This window comes from Drosophila sulfurigaster, chromosome 2R, assembly GCF_023558435.1.
Source record: "Drosophila sulfurigaster albostrigata strain 15112-1811.04 chromosome 2R, ASM2355843v2, whole genome shotgun sequence".
Lineage (NCBI taxonomy): Eukaryota > Metazoa > Arthropoda > Insecta > Diptera > Drosophilidae > Drosophila > Drosophila sulfurigaster.
In genome coordinates this window covers 22,713,859-22,732,891 of record NC_084882.1, presented here as the reverse complement: position 1 = coordinate 22,732,891, position 19,033 = coordinate 22,713,859, and the positions used below count along the sequence as shown (strand labels likewise).

Below are 19,033 nucleotides of genomic sequence, written 5' to 3'. Positions count from 1 at the left end.
ATATTCTCTACAGCCGTCAACTTTTCAAGTCATTCAAGCGAAGACACACACCATTTCTATTTTGTTCCATGTCATAAGCTAGCAAATATAACGAAAGATGTATGTTCAGAAATTGAAAATTGTTTATTTTAATAAAACTTATAAATTGCTGGCGGTACTTGCGTTCACTTTAAATCAATTTTTTAAATTATTTATAGCAACTAGAATTCATTTAAGCCAAATTTAAACAAAATAATATAAATTTAATTAATTAATATACAATTTTTTTTAAATTAATAAATACTGAAACATAATTAATATGTTTTTAAAGATGTAGACTTATACGTTGTCAATATTTGATATTTCAATCAGTAATATTGAAATCACGTTCAAAATAAGTTATTCAACTCCCGCCCACCTCCAAAGCTGATTGGCTGCGAGAAAACAAAGCAAAACAACGGGCACTGAACAAACGTCGTCAACAACTAGTAACACAGCGGTTTCGATCTACGCTAAGCACATACATATGTATCCATGTCTACACGATTACAAAGGCACACACACACACACCACTTACACTGATGCAATTAACGATCGGCGAATGGCAGACCGAGCCGATGGTCAAACGCACACGATGTCAGCACGAACGGGAATCAGGTGAGAAAACAATAAAACAAAATGACGGAGCAGCGAGTGCTTTGTTTTTGTTCATTTATACGGTCGCTCTTCCTCTCTTTCTCTGGCGTTGCGCGTGCATGCAAATGAGTTTGGTTGAGCAAGAGCGAGAGAGCGGTAGTGAAAGCGCCAGTGAGAACGAGATGGACATCAAAGTATTTCCTGACGCTTGTTTGCTAAATATTTCCGCAACACATGTCGCACGGCTGGCGCTGTCTTCGCGCTGAGGGCGGGGGCGGAGTTGCGGGACGTATTTCTAACATCGGCAAAAGCATCGTCATGTTTATCGTCAACGCCGACAGAGACGCTGGCGGCGGCGTCGACGAACGCACCATTTGGTTTCGTTTAGTGGCGAACTGAACTGAGCAGAGCTTGCCCCCCTTCCCCACTCACCACTCCACCTCCCTTGGCGGCGGCTTAGATCAAATAATTTGATTTCATGCCAAGTCGCAAATTGTCATCCGTCTGTTGTTGCCTGTGTTGCATTTTTCCGCGACCTTTCGGCGCTGCTCCAGTTTGATTATGACACAAAAAAATAAAATTCAGCTGGCAAAAATCGAAACAATTTTCATTTGCCTTCTTTTTCTATAAGAAGAAAAATATTTTTTAATTAATTGAATTTGTTTTTTCTTTTATTTGCATATTTTTGCATTACTTACGCGCTTTGTTTATCAACAAGTTGCCCTTTGAAGTGCGCCGACAAGGAAAATTGTTGCAGAGGAGGGGAGGAGAGGCAACAACTTGTTAGATGCTGCCATTAAATTGCTAGTCTCGATTCGAATTTCCAACGAAAGAAAGAGAGAGCGAGAGAGGGAGAGAGAGATAGAGAGCGTCGAGTATAATTTCCATTTTGATGCCTTTTATGACACTTCAGTTTTGTTTTTATTTTGTTTTTGTATTTTTTTATCGCATAAAACGCTCATCTGGCAAACGTCTTGGATCACTGTACCTATGAAGTAGGTATTTATGATTCCGTTTATGCATTTCTCGTGTTTTATTGTTTAAAATTTTTGATCATTTTGTATAGTATTTGTGCCGGCGGCGTTTGAGTAAAAAGTTAATTGAGTTGTAAAAATTATAAAGTTGTAAAAAACACAACAAGCGGGGTTAGAAAAAGCAGTTTGAACGATGGGTAAAACTCCACATTTCGGTTTTCCAATTACATCCAGTTGGAACCAGCTAAAAAAGAGAGAAAAAACCAATTCAAATAAACAAAAGGCATCAATAAATACGCATCGATTCATTTTATTGCCATGAAATGAATAGCCTCTAGTTTCGGTAAAGTTTTTCTTAAGATTTAATATTTCGTTTTTTTAAGGTTTTTTTACGATCTCGTATTCTATGGTCAAGTTTAAGATCGTTTTGAAGTTGCTCAAAAGAATGCAGAGAATGTGATATATAGCTAGATCTCATCTATCAAAGTTCTTAAATTTGGCAATATTTTTTAAATCCACTTTTTCAAGATTTTTGTGATTGATAACTTTATTCAGCCAATAAACTACAATTAAACTGATTGCTGTAGAACCTGTTTCCTAAAAGAACTAATGAACCATAATTTAATTTGCCATTTTTGTGCTTATCATAAAATTTATTTTTAAAATTTGAAGAAGTTAAAATTACTTATATATTCTCAGCTTATTTTTTTCAGTATATATAATAATTTTTGTACATTTTAATTAGCTAAAGTTTTTATTACTATTGATAATATTGAAATACAATATCATTTAAATTAAGTAAAAATTCAAATTTATAGTTTTTATAATAAGTTAATTAATATGAATTTATTTAATTGTTGTATTTTAAGCCAGCTTAACTTTAATATATTGAATTACAATTTATAATTAGAATTTGATAATTGTGATCTTATCATAGATACTTGTATATCCTGAGCTTATCTTTAAACACATATATTGAAAGACAATTATTGAAATAAATTCTAATTTATTTCCCGACTTTCATTCAACAAGTGATTTGGTTAAACCCTGTTTTTATGATCCTTGTTATCAGCTACTTGTCTTCTAACCTTCATTCACTCCTTGTTGTTTTTTTTTTAGAGGGGTCCCTGCGTAACCCTCATTAGAGTCCTCCAATGATTAAAGTCTTATCGATACCCATTTAAATACAGCTGCAACAAGTGGCAAGTTCTACACAGATCTCAAGATACTTCCACCCCCGTTTTCTATCGAGGTGTAATAAATCCACATGTGGCTATAAAGTGTTGCTGCTTTTTCTCGTGTTTGTTTTCATTTCTCTCTCTCTCTCACTCTCCCACTCTCTCTGTCTTCTATTTCTCTTGCAGGCTGCCCCCGTTAGCCCCGTTGGGGGCACCCAAACCAATTTCACATGAACATGTTAATGTTTACACGCGTACTGCGTTTTTTATGTGCGCCCCCCGCCGGGAATCGTCAGCCCCAGAAACGCGACTCGATGTTACGGGACAGCCAACGATCCAACGATCCAACAGCCAACCAACGACGTCTTGAGCTTATCTTTTGCCGATCGCAGCCGATGTAGCCTCGTCCACAACAAATTCCGAGCTGCTTTCGAGTCCCCAAGATCAGTCGCAGTTTGCTTGTCAGTCTCGTCGCGTCGTGGGTGTTGTTTCACTTTCAGTGCTTCATATTTTGTGTATCTCTCTCTATCTGTATCTTAAACGACATCTGCTGCAAACTGTATCTGTATCTGTAGCTGTGACTGTGACTGAGTCTGCTTTTAAGTGCCCGATTAGCCGTCGGTGTTTAGACAAAAAACAAATAGAATTTGTGTGCTCCCAAAATGAGCGCTAATTCGAGTACGGAGCGAGCCAAACCCGTTGAGACTTTGGTGCTGGCCAACTATGCCCTGAAGGCGGAACAGAAGCGTGCTGCCGGCCAAGGAGGTCGCAAGGAGGATGAGCGAATCACGAGTGCCGTAATGAAAGTGCTCGAGGGTTACGACTGGAATCTGGTGCAGGCATCTGCCAAGTAAGTTGCAACTTTGTCAAAGTTTCCATTATTTGCTTGCAACTTTACTTTTGTGTTTAAATGGACTCGAACTTTTTTTCGGACATAGGTCATAAACTTTACATTTCAAAATATGACATTTATATTCAACTAAAAATGGAAAATATTTCAATTTTTTAAATTTAAAATAATAGACTCTTGATTACAAATTGAAGTACTTGAAGACTTCCTTGCATTATCTTATCATCTACATATTATTATTATTTATGTTATGATGTCTGAGATTATATAGAGAAACTTTTAATACTAGCAAATTTTTTGACAAATATGGATCATCATTTTTATGTTTTCTAAATGTTTATTCTCTATTGATAATGTCAAACTTTTCTTAAATAAATGATCAGAATATCTTATCAAAAAATCTGGTTAAAATAAAAGACTCTTGAAAAGCAACAAAATTCATAAAGCACAAATTTATAAATAAATTTAATTCAATTTCAATTAGTTCTTGATAGCACAAAATTAGCAATTCTGAAAAAATTTGATTAAGAGTTTTAGTTTTTGAACTTGGAGTGTAAAAATACAATATATGGAAGTTTATAGAGAAAGTTTTCAAGCTACAAAATTTCTTTATGGGTATTATTAGATGATTTGTCGGATTTTTTAAATCTAATACTTAAATGTTATGGAAAAAAGATCAATACAATGTTTAATATCAATAATGGTAATCTTTTAATGCACTTGATAAATATAATATTAATATTGAAAAACGTTTACAACTTCTTCTTCAAACTGTATTAGAATATCTTAAGCTGCCCATCATATTATTATTTTTATTTGACAGTAAAGTAACCCAAATGTGTCCAACAAATGGCATGTTAAATGCTAAACTTTTCGTAAGAATGCAATTTAAAAAGTTGAATTAACATTAATAGCTTGTGGGAGAGTAAAAAGAAGAAGAAAATAAATACTTAGAAAATAAAGGAATTGTTAAACTACAATATTGTGTCCTTAGAGAGTGCGCTTTGGGTATTCGCACTTCGTTGTGTGAGTGTATTCGTGAGTGTATTTGTGAATGACTAAGCGTGGCGCCTTCCCGCCTTTGCGCCGCTGCTGATTAACACAATTTTATATTTGTTATGTTTGTTGTTTTATTTAAATGGATAAACAAACTTGGCAAACCGCAAAAAAAGAAGAAGCCAAGCGGGAGTAGAACACAAAACACAGAGAGCGATTGGTAATACAAACGTGCATATGTAAATATAACAGAATTTACACATTTTGACATATGTATCTATACAGATACAGATACAGATACAGATACAGATACAGATGAAGAGATACAGATACAAATCGCTAAAAAGCCGCCAGCTAGCAGTTGACTACAATGCGAGTATAAAAAGATACGCGAGACAAAGATATAAAGATACAAAGATACAAGAATGAGTGCATGGGACAAGCTACAATAAATGTGCGGCGAAACACGTTCGAAAATGAACGTAGTAGAAGACGACAAATCAATTCAGGCATAAAAAGCGAATAAATATGTTTTTAGCATAAAGATGTTAACTGCTAACAAGCTGCGTAGACAGTTAGCATTGCTCCAAGGGGCGAGGCGAGGCGAGGGGAGCTTGCGGCTTGTCTCTCACACAGGTGCAGACGTGTGTGAAAAAAGAAAAGAAAATCGAAATCCAGTTCAAATAAGTAGCTGACTCCGTAGTAGCCTCCTTGCAGCGCGTTGACACTTGACTCTTTTTGAAAAATTGTGTGGCAAGTGCAAAGCACAAAAAAAAAAAAACGAGCTAACGAGTTGACAAGTTGGCGCCACACAGTAGCGTGGCAGAAGAGTCGTGAGAAGTGGCGGCATCTCAGATGCTGATCCAACTTGATCCTTGCAGCAGCAGAAAAAGGTCCAGCATCGACTTGCAACATCATCTTTCTCGCCTCTGTTTGTCAAGCGATTATCGAAGCTGCTGCTCATTCCATTTTATGCTTATGTCTGCTGTGACACCTTTTGTTTCCACCCGAGGGAAAGGGGAGGGGAGAAGTAACTGTATCACGATTGTCGCGTAATTATGCTTGTGACTCCGGCTGGCCTTTTGTGGAGCTTATCGGGCCAAACAGTGCGCTCAGCTGGGCAGACAGGCAAACATCCTTGGACCATGTGTGTGTGTGTGTTTATTTGTTGCAAAAGCGCAATCGCTGTCAAGAACACGTGTGTGTTTGCACAAGGATATGAGCACCATTTCCTTTATCTGCACATCGCAAAAGCAGCAACCAGCAACCAACAACCAGCAACCGACAACCGTTGTGCCCCAGAGCCAACCCCTTCACATGCTTTGCACACTCGTCGTCGTCGTCGTCTACACTAGACCCTGTTTACCTAGCGCTTTATGTGCCCAGTTTATTGTCGCTTTAAATAACCATACACAGCGCTCCCCTCTTCGAGTGGGTTGGTGAGGGGCGGTGGGGGGTAGGAGGCATAGGAGCCTATCGTATATCCGGCGAGTATCAAATAGTTGCGGAAATATTTTCCATAAACTTCGCAGATCTTTGCAAACTTCGAGGCATGCCTAGAATTATGCAATGCCTTAAATAATCTAAAAAAAAAAAATATTAGGATACGTGAAGTCCAATCCTAGGTCCTTAAAATTTATTTTTAATTTAGTGCAGCTCTCCATTTCTTTAAGGTGTTTGCATCATTCGTTGAAGGAAAATGTTGCCTTCTTTAAAAATAGTACAAAATATTTAATTTTTCCGAAAAATTAATATTTATTGTATTATAAATAAAATTTTAGAAATATTCTAGAAAGTTTTTGAAGAGAATGCATTTTTTTTTTTTAAAGACATAATCCTGAATATCTTAAATTAAAAATTATTTTCTCTTTTAGTGGCTAATAAATAAACTCCATTACCATTTGACTATAAACCATAAATGTTTGGGTTATGAAAATTGTTTGTATTTTTTTTTGCACTTTTAGTATTTGTTTCCATTTTTAAAGGAGTAATACTTAATAATAATAAAATGATGTTCCATGCAACTCTAAATAAAATCCTGGAATACTGAATGCTTTTAATTTAAACTAAAAGTTGAAGTGATTTAAACATTGCTTTTTATCATTGAAGAATAAAATAAAATTTCTTGAAGATTCTTTTTTACCAACTGTAGACAATCTTTTTTGATTGAGTAATTTATATTACAATCAGGATTATTAGATTAGAAAAAGATTTCACTTTAGAAGGCTACTTTGTATTTGAGAAATGACAGACTTTATAATGGATTACAACAAAACTTAGCTTTGCTTAAACTAGATATTGATTTAATTGATCTTTCATGTCTTATAGTCTTATAGAAGAGATATTTGACGTCAGTTATCAATTGTATACGTTGAGATCTATGAACACCGCATTTAAATTATGCAGAACGTTCTATTGTTCCAACCTGGACTAAAAACTCAAAATGTAAATGCCATAAAAGATAAATGCTTCGTTGGCTTTTATGGCTTTTGAAGTCAAAATGCGCAAATTTGTGTCAGAAAATATTTATTCAATTTAGTTGAATCAATTAAGCATGACTCAACCAAGCGATTGAATATATATATAAACATAAATAAAAATAATAAACAAATAACAAATAGCAATGAAGTCAATAACAACAACAGCAACTAAAATGCGACAATCACTTGAAGACTTTGTCGATTGGCGCTTGCGGTTATCACAGAAGCGCAATTTCCCCCTCTCATCCCTCCCTGCATACGCATACCTTTAGTTTGGTGGGGCTTTGAATATACTTTTACTACTTCTACTAATACTATAAAGCATACTCATACTCATATGTATAGCATATCACCCTAAGCACCCCATTTGATGAATTTGAACCCCTTCTTGAGGGAATAGCTTCAGCTTTTTTTTATTTCTTATTTTTTTTATGCGCTGCTCTAAGTATTTGCTGTAAGATTAGATAAGAATTCTTCTTCGGCGACGACATTATAAATAATTTATTGCTTATCTGCGTTTTGGCTGTGCGACTCTGTTGGTTATCAAAGCAACCACCACCAGGTGGGGTGTCAGAACTCTGATATCATCGAAGGTGGACTAAAGTTTTTGGGGTGCGCTTAGCCCACCGACCAACCGACCGACCGACCGACCAGTAAATTTACATGCCCGACATTGGATCTCTGGTTACCTAAACCAACACACTCGAATCGAGTCGAGTTGAGTCGAGTCAGGAGAGTGAGTGTGTGACCCAAAAATGGGCGCAACCAACATGCCCCACAAAACATTCAATTCAATCCACCGTACATTGACACAGTTATCATTCAAAACTGTTTGAGATTTTTTCATATTTTGTTCCAATATATTATCAATCTTCCCATGAAAAGTTTACATATGAAATATTTTGATTGAAGTGTAGTGAAAACATCTAAGAAAGCAGTATGGGAAATTTTTTAGGAGTGAGAGAAAAGAGATGTTGACAAAAGGGAAGCGGAAAGGATCAAAGAGAAGAGACCGCTTTAATGTTACATTTACGAGTAGGAGGGAAAACAGTCCGAAAAAACAAGGTGTGTTTCTAATTTACATAAAAATTCAAGTTTTCAAGAGTCATACATATTTCAAGAACAATTTTAGAAAGTATAAGCCTTCGAAAAGGGATAGAAAATATTTCAGTTCAGTTCGTAAATATTAAACCAAATTTATATTTAATTAAAATCAGATATTCGAATTGAACATGTATTTTAAAAATATTAAATTAAATTTGACTATAAAATATTAATTCAAATCAGATGTTAAACTTTTAAATATAACGTTTTTAGTAATTTTAAGAACAGCGAAATGAAAACTATTAATTTGAAAATGAAATACCTTATTTTTATTTTATATGTATTTTTTTATCATATAAATTTGTATCGTTTTATAAATAATAAATCAAAATTGAGATGAATTTTGAATTTAGATTTTATATGTACATACTTTCAATTATTATATGGAAATTTTAAGACAAAATTATAATAAAACTATTCGGAAGTTTTACTTTTGATTAAAATCAATTATTCAAATTTTCTGAGAACGAAATCTCAAAATTACAAGAATCTTAATCACAATGGAAACTTGGCTGCTCAAGTGAAATCTCTCAAGTACGAAAATATTATTGTTAATGGGAAGTGCTTGATTCAGTTATTCAAATTTTCATCCATTACGCTAGAATATGCAATGCAGTGTGTACTCTCTCTCTCTCTCTCTTTTTTTGGGTGAGGTCCTGTTTGTTGCCAATGCTGACAAGTCAAGGAACATTTTCATGGCAGTTTGCTCGCAGTTTGTTCCCTCTCTTTCTGTACATTAGGAGGGGTGCGATGGGGAAGGGAGGGAGTCAACAGCAACAACAGACACACGTGCGGCTTACAAGACAAATATTGATTTTGTTGCAGTTGTTATTGGTGTTGCTGGTGATGTTGGCATTGCTGTTGGTGGTGATGCTGTTGGCTGTTCTCCGTTCCCTGTGTTGTGTTGTCTGTTCTGTGTTGGTTCGTTCGGCATCGTTGCGGTGCCCATAACCACACACAGCAGTCGTCCAAAAGTTTTGTAGCCCACGTTCGTCGTCGTGTCTGTCTAGATTTTTGCATACTTTACGGAACCAACTCCCCTTCCTCTCCCCGTTCTCGACTATCTAAGTGGACACGCTTTAGGCCCAAAAGCAATCCACCCTCGTAGGTGGCAAAGACTCGTTCTTCCCTCCTCCTCCTCCACAGTATCCACAGCATCCCCGCAGCTGTCCTCCCATTTGATGGGCGATGGCGGTTTTTATGGCCAGGTGCGTGACAATGGCCGCGACCAGGCAATAAACGTTGGCTTCATGTGCATACGGACAGCGAGTGTGTTCCGAACTCCGAGTACCGAATCCTATGTATATATATGTTGTATATATTTGGGCACACGCACACGCATACGCCTAAGCACATTGACAGGATTCTCAACAAAATCCAGCTGCCGCATGGCCGGAAATGAAGTGAAATATCGAGTTGACAGCCACATTTTCCTTTATTTTTCTCTCCCTCATTCTCTCTTTGCGCTTCGGTGTTTCCATAAAATGTTTAACAAAATTTGCACATCAAATTTTGTTTTTTTGTCGGTACGTTTATTTTATCCCGTCGAGGGTATTTTTGTTGTTGTTGTTGTTGTATTCTGCATTAAGCACATGGCGAACGAAAATCCTGTCAATACGCCGTTTTGAAAAGGGGCAAAATGTCGAGCGCTGTTCGGAATGGGAAAAGGACTTCTGGTGAAATTGGTTAACATCAAATATTGGCCATGTCACAGTTCAAAATGACATGGCCGAGTTCTGTTCCCGAATAACATTTCGAGCGGCAAAACTGCAAAAAAGGAAAACCTTTCATTTGAGTCGTTTATGCCACATTTGCTACCTACATACTACATACACTATGCTACACAAACATGCCATGATATGTTAGTATTAAAGTGCACCCGAAAATGTTATTTAAAAAGCTTTCAAAATACATAATATTTACCCTTGAAAGCCAAACACTAATGTAGTCTGGTTGGTGTCAAGGCAAAGGGGCGTGGCAAAAGGGCTGCTGTTGTGGAGTGTTGCTGTCCTTGCGGAGCAAACATCGATGTCAGAGACATATCAAGCCATATCGCATATCACATTGATGCTACACTGCCAAATGATTGAAGCCACAGCAACAGCAACAGCAACAGCAACAGTGATGGCAACAACATTTAACAAGTTTGCTCGGCTTTCGGCCTGAACTCGGGGCACTTAAAGTGTCGCTCTTCATTGCGTGGTTGAGAGTGGCACATCGAGAGTGCTCTACCTTCTCTATCCACCTCTTCGCCCCGCTGTTGACCAACTGCCCGCCAACGCCCACAACACACACAAACACACAGAGGGAGACAACACCCAAGCTGCCGCCCAGTCGCTTTTCTATGCGTAGCCCGGTCACTGATGGTCGCATCCTCTTGGGCTCTTTGACTGCTCAGTCTCTGCTCCTCTCTCTCTCTCTCTGCTTCCCTCTGCTCGACACTCGGGCTCTTTTGTCGTGTCAAGTGCTGCGGCGGCAGCAACAACAGCGACTGGCTGTAAAAATAAATTGACTTGGAAATTGAAAAAAAAGAACAGAAAAAATCAGAAGCAGCGAAAAAGCAAAAAAAAAAAATGCGAGCCATGAAGTGCGTATGAAGTGCCGTCGGAGTGGGGCATGGAGAGGGGCTCCCTGAGTGGGGCTTAGCATCGAGTATATGAAAAGTAAAAGCTGCTCGAATTAAATCCAAAGAATATTGGCTTCTGGCTCAATGATATGGAAAGGTTCAAGGTTAGCTGCTGATTTGCCATAGATAAACAAATATTTTTCAATTTCAAAATGAAAATCCAAACTACGCAAATTTATGATTATTGGACTAGTTTGTGTAGACTTTGCGTAGACATTATTTTAAATGGAAAATTGAATATTTCTTTGGAATTGTAGTTTTCACATTGTTTTTTTAAATTTCAAATGAATTTCAATTTGCGCTGCTCCTTTGACTCCTGCTGCTGCTGCTGTTGATGATGTCTGCGACTATTGTGATGCCTCAACCTGCCTCAAGAACAACGACGATGACGACAATATTCTTGGAACACAATTCAATGTCAATAAGGAGCGCCGGCACAATAATAACAAAGACCTTGACAGCAACTGCTGTTGCTGCTGTTGTTGTTGTTGTCGTTGTTGCTGCTGTTGTCACAACAAAAGCTGAGCAAATTCAAAGTGCACATCTCGCATGCAACTCTCACGGTAGCTGATGAACCAAACCAAACCAAACCAGAAAAATGGACAACTGTTTCCTTATCGGCTTATCAGTGTTTGACCAATTTCTCTTTTTCTTTTTGTATTTTTGTATTTCGAGCGAAAAAAAAACGAGCAGCAGACAGTGTAAATAGACAATGCTATACAGCGGAAAGGGGCGAGCATCCGTTGAGCAAAAGCGCCCACTAAAAAAATAGAGGAAAAGTGAGAAGTATGCCAGAGCAGAGTCAAATGAAAAGTGTCGTAAAAAAAAGACACGCGGCGTGGGAAATTTGTGGGCAGCTCTACTAGCTGCCTAAGCAAACACGCGACTGAGGTGACTGTAATTTGTTTACACGCGCATCTGTAAGATACATTTCATTTCATATGCGTTTTTTTTTTTGGTTTTGCTTTTGTAAAATGAACTTGTGAAAATCATTGAGACGTTGCCGCTGCTAATTGGCTGCATTTGTAGTCAACTTTACATGCGCTTACAAATTGAAAATGGGGAACAGACAAAAAAAAATGGACATTTGTTCAGTTTACAGCTGGCTGTAAATATTTGGGTTCGCCAAGCGTCGTTTGACTTTACAATTTTGAATTTGTTGCTCTGTAGTATTTCTCTTCTTTTTGATTTTCTTTTTTTTTTAATAACAAAAGCGCCAAATGGCCCATTGCTGATAAAAAGATGCAAGCAGCAACCACTTTGGCATATGCAAAAAAATAAAAAAAAATGCTCATTTTTCATAACCATTCGTATTCGTATTCGTCTTGGCATTCGTATTCGTACTCATAGCTAACGGCCACTTGAAGATATCACTTAATGAGATTTGCGCATCTCTCGATGCAACAACAACAACAACAATAAGAGCAACAGCAATTGCTACAACGACAACAAATAATGAAGACGTGCTCGAGTTGCCAAGTACTTGCAACTGCCATTGGGGGTTTCTCCCCCCTCTCCTGGTTGGTCTGTAAACTGAATGCTGCAAACGAACATCACTTGATTCTGATTAGCGTGCTGTCAAGCGTGAGAGCTGACTACAAACACACTCACAATTACACACACACACACAGAGTGTATGTGCATATGCACTTGTTGTATGCGTCATGTTTGACGCTGGTATTGAGAAGCTGCCACACGAAGCGACGGCGACGACGACGACGACGACGATACCAACAGACAGATAAGCAGCTTGATGTCCAATGTGCGATGCGATGTGATGCGATGCCCGACGATTCGCCATTTAGCCTGCGGTCGCGTTTTTAATCGCTTAATAAGCTCGAACTCGAGCTCAACTTGTAATTAGGCGCAGGCAACGAAGGGTGTATGTTGTATCCCTTCACTTCACTCTTTTAAATCAAAATATTAACAACTGATAAATATTAATTAGTTGTTAAAGCTTAATGTACATCTCTTGCCATTTATTTGTAATTCTGTGAAGTACTCAACTATTTCAAGCATGGCCAAGTTACAAGAGACTTTAGTCCTCTGATTACACTGTGAATAAGTTGGCAACTTTCCAAAATATTTGTCGTCAGAGAGCAGCATTTGTTTGCAAGCACTTAATACCAGCAACATTTTCAAAACTATTGGATTACAGCATTTTGAAGCTCATTAATATAAAACACTTTGACAATGAGCAAAGTATTTGCAATTCAGGTGAATTTTCCCCTTTCATTCAAAGACTGAATTTAGTCTGAATTTAATGAGCATTGTTTATTTGCCTCTTAGCTTTGATTTCTGCTAAGATTGTTGAACTACTCTGAATTTATTTTCATACAAAATTGCTCTGATTAAAGCCAACTGGGTCAGACAATAGATGCTCTTGGGTACAAATTGGCACCTGCAAATAAAGACACACATACACACTCAGATTTAGCTCAATCGAAATTCGTTGACTGCGTTGCTAAATCTGTTACAGTTCATGTTTATTTAGGATAAATAATTCAATATACAAGATACGAGAAAATAAAAGTAATCCGAATGGAACCAACCTTTATCTAACGCCCACTTGCCACGCCCTTGTCTTTGATTGAATTTGTGTCTGAGTGTTTTGTTGCACAACATGCTGAGGAACAACGGATGTTCGCTACACTTCAAATAGGCTCGACTTTTAGATACGACTTAAAAAATTAGCTAAGGTAATAATATTGCTTTTTAACGAAAAAAGACAAAATTACATTACACAAATTTAGTTAATTCAAAAACTTAAATTGGAAAGGATTGCAAATATAACAAAGAAATATAAAGCGATAAAACAATTGAATGTGTTCGACATAACCCTCAATTTAATTATGTACTTATCTATTTAATTCAATGATCTTAAAGCCAGCTTTAATGCAAACTATATTATGTAATGAATTCGCTTTAGTTGACACACAATTGACTGCCAAAAAGGGTATCACACAATAAATTTGCCCTTAGTCGTATGTGGGATTGTGTGTCAATTTGGGATTGCGTATACGATGCGTGTGCCATGTCACTGTAGGCACTTTAAGGGCATGAAGTTATCATGTGGCTCGTCTATTTATTTGAATTTGTGAGTGACACACAAATAGAGCAGGGGCCAGTGAAGAGAAGGTAAGAGTAATGGAAAGCGTACTGTGATTTTCCATGTTGTCAACAATGGAACATGAGATTCCAATTTGCGAATACTTCGCCAAGTAATAAAATATGCAGAAGCATAAGCAAAAACTTGATCGAAAATAGAATTTAATTTTAGTTTCTGCTTTGAGATGACTCACAATATCAATAAATAATTATGACGCTGTTGTCAGGAAATGTCTTTGGCAAACAACATTTTGCTGGTAACATTTATAGATTTAATATTTAACAAAGATATACGCTAAATCGTTGTGGATTTTTGCAGGCATCTAGTAGCTTTCTTCCTGTTCCTTTTGATGTTGATTTTTCTTGTTTTTTTGTGTTTTTTTTTTATTTTTATTATGTTCATGTTGTAAAAAAGTTCTGGCTGCAATCTTGAACTTTTTCAGCCTCTGGCGTAGTTTCTGTTTCTTTGCCCCGCCCTGACAAATAAAAGTTTTAATTGCAATTTTCAGTTTGACATAATTCGCGAATTTCACATTGCCAACGGCTGTTGGCAGAAGCAGAAGCAGCAATAGCAGCCGCAACGCCAACAAAGTGTTCCGACGCCTTTTTGCAATTAATGTCAAGTGAAAAGTGGTCAACAGAGTGAACGACAAATTTTCCATAGAAAAACCAATTTGAATATGTCGCTTATACTTTTTTTTTTTTTTGTTTTTCTTTGTTATTTCTCAGAGCGCCCTCTGATCGCAAAAAGGAGCACATTAAGCGGCCAATGAATGCATTCATGGTCTGGGCTCAAGCAGCCCGTCGTGTGATGTCCAAGCAATATCCGCATCTGCAGAACTCGGAGCTAAGCAAGTCATTGGGCAAGCTGTGGAAGTAAGTATAAAAGACTTTAATCGATAAGCATTAAAACTAAAAGCTTAACATTTGCAATTAAATATATAATAAAGGATACAGATAAATATAAAAATAAACAAGTAAGAAAGCTACAGTCGAGTGTACTCGACTGTGAGATACCCGCTACCCATTTTGAATAAAAGCAATATATTTTGCGGTATATTTCTCAAAATATACCAAATATACTACAAAAATACTAAAAATACCAAATGGTATATGTGGTATATCGATATAGTACCGCATTCAAAATATACCATAGACGGCACAATGTACCAGATTGTCAGACAAAGTAACTAAGACCCTAGTAAGTAGGCGTTTTTGCCCATACAAAAGTATTTCTTTAATAACTTCCACAATTTTTATCTGATCGCAACCAAATTTTCAGGAATCATAACTACTATAGTTATTATTATATATACCAAAATTCGATTTATTCGATTTTTTGATTTGCGGGGCGGAAGTGGGCGTGGCAAAATTTGAAACAAACTTGATCTGCGTGCAAACATAACAAATGCTGTCGAAAAAATTATAGCTCTATCTCTTATAGTCTCTGAGATCCAGTGTTTCATACGGACGGACGGACAGACACACAGACACACAGACGGACAGACGGACATGGCTATATCGTCTTGGCTGTTGACGCTGATCAAGAATATATATACTTTATAGGGTCGGAGATGCCTCCTTCAACCTGTTACATACATTTCCTGCCGGCACAAAGTTATAATACCCTTCTACCCTATGGGTAGCGGGTATAATAAAGTCAAAACTAAAAATAAGTTTAAGCAAAATAAATAAGAAATATATTTAAGAAAGAAGAAAGTAAGAAAACTGTTTGCTAAATGCTAAATATACCAAATTAGTATACCGCAAAAATACTTAAGTATACCAAAGGCTATTGTCCGCTACCAGCTATCTATTTTCAATGAAAGAAAAACAGTGCTGTGTAATTCTTATAATATACCAAATTATTATACCAGAAAAATACTTAAATATACCTAAGACTATATTTGGTATATTGAACGCTGACCATTTTGAAAAAAGAAGGAAACTCGTGCGGTATTGTTTTTATATTATACTAAATAAAATACCACAAAAATACAAAAATATATATATATTTGGTGTATTGATATAGTGGATATAGTACGAGTAGTACGTTCATTTCCTGCAGGCACATGAAAAAGTTGTATGGAGCTTTTATCGATAAAAGTCCAAACTTTCTTTGGGAAATAGCCAATTGGTCATAATATGGCTACAAGTGACCTAGGCCAGAAACTTAAATAGCAGCCCTCGTAGTACGTTCATTTCCTGCAGGCACAAAGTTATAATTTCTTCTATCCTATGGGTAGCGAGTATAGTAATCAAATTTAATAAAAAAGTAGTACAAATATTAAACCAGCATCTTTGATTGACAGATTAAAACAATTCTCGTCAATAACTGCACAAACTTCCTCATCGATTCTGCTTAGCTTTGTTGACATGCTTAAAATTCCGCTCGCTGTTTCCTTGATGAGAAAATATTCAGATTAACTCGTTGCGGCGACAACTTCATATTGTTTGTAATAAAAAAAGAGAGACAGCCAGTTTTGAAATTAAAATTTCACAGTTGAGCGCACGCAGCGATAAGAGAATATGAATCTTGCTGTTACTGCTGCTCTTGCTCTTGCTGATAAGACAAAGATGCGAAGCATCCGCCTTGAGTTTAATTAGAAGACCGCACCGCTTGTCCGATGAGTTCGACCAATTTGTAGACCAATAAATAAGCGAACTTTTGACGGCTGTTCACAATAAATTAATGCGCAACGTCTTTTTGTGTTTTTGTTTTTGTTGTGCTCCACAGAAATCTGAAGGATAGTGATAAGAAGCCGTTCATGGAATTTGCCGAGAAACTGCGAATGACGCACAAGCAGGAGCATCCCGACTACAAGTATCAGCCTCGGCGCAAGAAGGCGCGCGTCATGCCACAAGGGGAGGGCGGTGTTGCAGCTGCAACAGCATCAATTGCAGGCGAGGCGACAACAGCCATAAACAACAGCAGCAGCAACAACACAGCACCAAGACGCAGTTGTGGCAGTTCCACTTCTACAAATGTAAGACGCACCACAAAGACCAATAACAACAACAACAACGGCAGCAGCAGCAGCAACCACAACAGCAACAGCAGCAGCAGCGTCACAAGCAGCTCCAATGGACAACTCTGCAACGTCAGCAGCTCCAGTCCAGATGTCTTTAGCAACGAGGCCTTCATGAAGTCACTGAACAGCGCCTGCGCAGCGAGTCTCCTCGAACAAGGTTTGGCCATGGACACAGAGCGTGGACTCCTCGATTCGCCCTGCTCAACGGCCAGTTCGCTGTCTTCGCTGACACCGCCTGCCACGCCCTACAGCAAGCCACAGCCGCAGCTAGCACCGTTGCCCAGCTCGAGCTTATTGCTGCGCCAGCTAAGCGAACCCAACAACGTGGCTGTTGCCGTCTCTGCGAGCAATGATTATGGCGTGTTGCAGCTGGGAGCTGGACGGGATTACATCGAGCTGGGGGAGCTCAACTACAGTACGCCAGTTGGCGGCGGTGCAGCTGTGCAGGAAATGGACTTTCTGGAGAGCATCAACGGCTATGGTTATGCGAGCAATGCGAGCACGCGTGGCAGCTACACAAACTATGGCGGCTACCATGGAACAGCTGGTGGCAACTTTACAGATACTTCAGCGGCAGCTGCTGCAGCTGCGGCTGCGTCTGTGGCAACTGCTTCCGCTTCGGCAACAGCAAGTACGTCACACGTCAATGGAGCGCTAAATTACTTGGGCAGCGGGCCGAGCAAGGCAGCGGCAGCGGCGGCGTCGGCTGTGGACATTGATCCCAAGGAAATCGACCAGTATCTCATGGATCAAATGCTGCCGTTGGCGCAACATCATGTGCCCACAGTTGTGTCTGCTCACCATTCGCCGCCACTCAACTCATCTGCCTCGCTGTCCTCAGCCTGTTCCAGTGCCAGCTCGCAGCCAGTTGACTGCTTGGCCTCGCCCACCGCCTACTACGAGCACATGAGCTATCCGACGCAGGCACAAAACTCGGCTGGCTATGCGACAACGGCACAATATGGCAACGTGAGTGACACGACGCAACAGGAGCTGCAGGTGCATCAACAACATCAGCAGCAGCAACAACAGCAGCAACAACAGCAGCAACAGCAGCAACAGCAGCAGCAACAGCTGACGCACCAGCAGCAACATCATCATCTTTGGGGCACTTATGTGAATCCCTAAGCTGCTTAATTTGCACATTTATCCCCACTCTCCTTCTACTATCTGAGCTTCTGTTGACCTTTATGGGTCAGTCGATGGCTTTCGTTTATTGGTTTATTGTCTGTGCAATTTCTTCATGTGGGACGGTTCGTCCCACAGAGCGTATACGTATTCGCCTGGCTCCTCGAGGGTCTCTCGTCCATATTGTGCAATTTAAGCTAATCGCTGCGATTTTCGTTTATGGTCGAGTCATCTCGATGCAGCACTCCCCCATTGCCAATGCCATTCGAGCAATCCATTTGCTACCCCCCAAAAACACATTCGCTATTCGATATTCATATTGTATTCAGCTTGCAAATGCGGCGGCAATGATATCAATACCTTATACACTTTATATTGCATCGTTTGTCTGGCTTCAATGCTTTGCTTTCCTTAGAATACTAAACGGGGTTATCCAACAATACAATTTCCAAGTCCTATTGCAAGAGACACACACATAGTATAATTATTGGCTTGATCTGAATTTAGCCAGTTAACCTAGGCATAAAGTGCGTTTATACGAGTACATTTAATTTAATTCGGCTGAAAGGTTTCTTCCTCCTTTCGCTCTGTTTCACTTCTTCAACGTTTATGCATTTTAGCAATTGTATTATATTTATGTAAACAAATGTATTTTAAACTTATTTAATAAATTATATTGTATCCTTTGAAGCATGACTTGTATTTGACTGCATATAAATTGAATTTACCATATTTGTGGTAGATATGCCGAAATATATTCTCCTCGCTCGTATATCTCTTTCATATTTTCCCACAAAACCACAACACATATTGACTCAAATCCAACGCGTGTATTCGTGAGTGTGTGTGTGTGTGTCTGTGGCACCTGTAAATTTCGTAAAAACCAAAATAAATTCCAATGAAATTAACACCGTCCCCCCAAATGGGCCATTTACGGCTTTC

General features: G+C 38.3%; 1 protein-coding gene across 4 annotated transcripts; it reads left to right on the top strand.

Moving 5' to 3' along the window:
• Positions 1-335: 335 nt before the first annotated feature.
• LOC133837633 (transcription factor Sox-8) lies at positions 336-18,775 on the top strand. 4 transcript variants are annotated; one of them, XM_062268466.1, is made up of 4 exons: positions 336-636; positions 2,954-3,617; positions 14,661-14,807; positions 16,669-18,775. In XM_062268466.1, the coding sequence occupies exons 2-4, from the start codon at positions 3,430-3,432 to the stop codon at positions 18,089-18,091; spliced, it is 1,758 nt and encodes a 585-aa protein (XP_062124450.1). In that variant the 5' UTR covers positions 336-636; positions 2,954-3,429; the 3' UTR covers positions 18,092-18,775. The 4 variants fall into 4 exon arrangements, with proteins under 4 accessions (XP_062124450.1, XP_062124451.1, XP_062124452.1 ...); XM_062268467.1 differs by lacking the exon at positions 2,954-3,617; XM_062268468.1 differs by lacking the exons at positions 336-636; positions 2,954-3,617 and adding an exon at positions 7,954-8,272.
• The last annotated feature ends 258 nt before the right edge of the window (positions 18,776-19,033 follow it).

Bases quoted from the DNA above. Each gene is read 5' to 3' on its own strand.
- LOC133837633 (XM_062268466.1), top strand. From the start codon at position 3,430: ATGAGCGCTAATTCGAGTACGGAGCGAGCCAAACCCGTTGAGACTTTG. The intron at 3,618-14,660 runs GTAAGTTGCAAC...GTTATTTCTCAG, and splicing joins CTGGTGCAGGCATCTGCCAA to AGCGCCCTCTGATCGCAAAA. The intron at 14,808-16,668 runs GTAAGTATAAAA...TGTGCTCCACAG, and splicing joins TCATTGGGCAAGCTGTGGAA to AAATCTGAAGGATAGTGATA.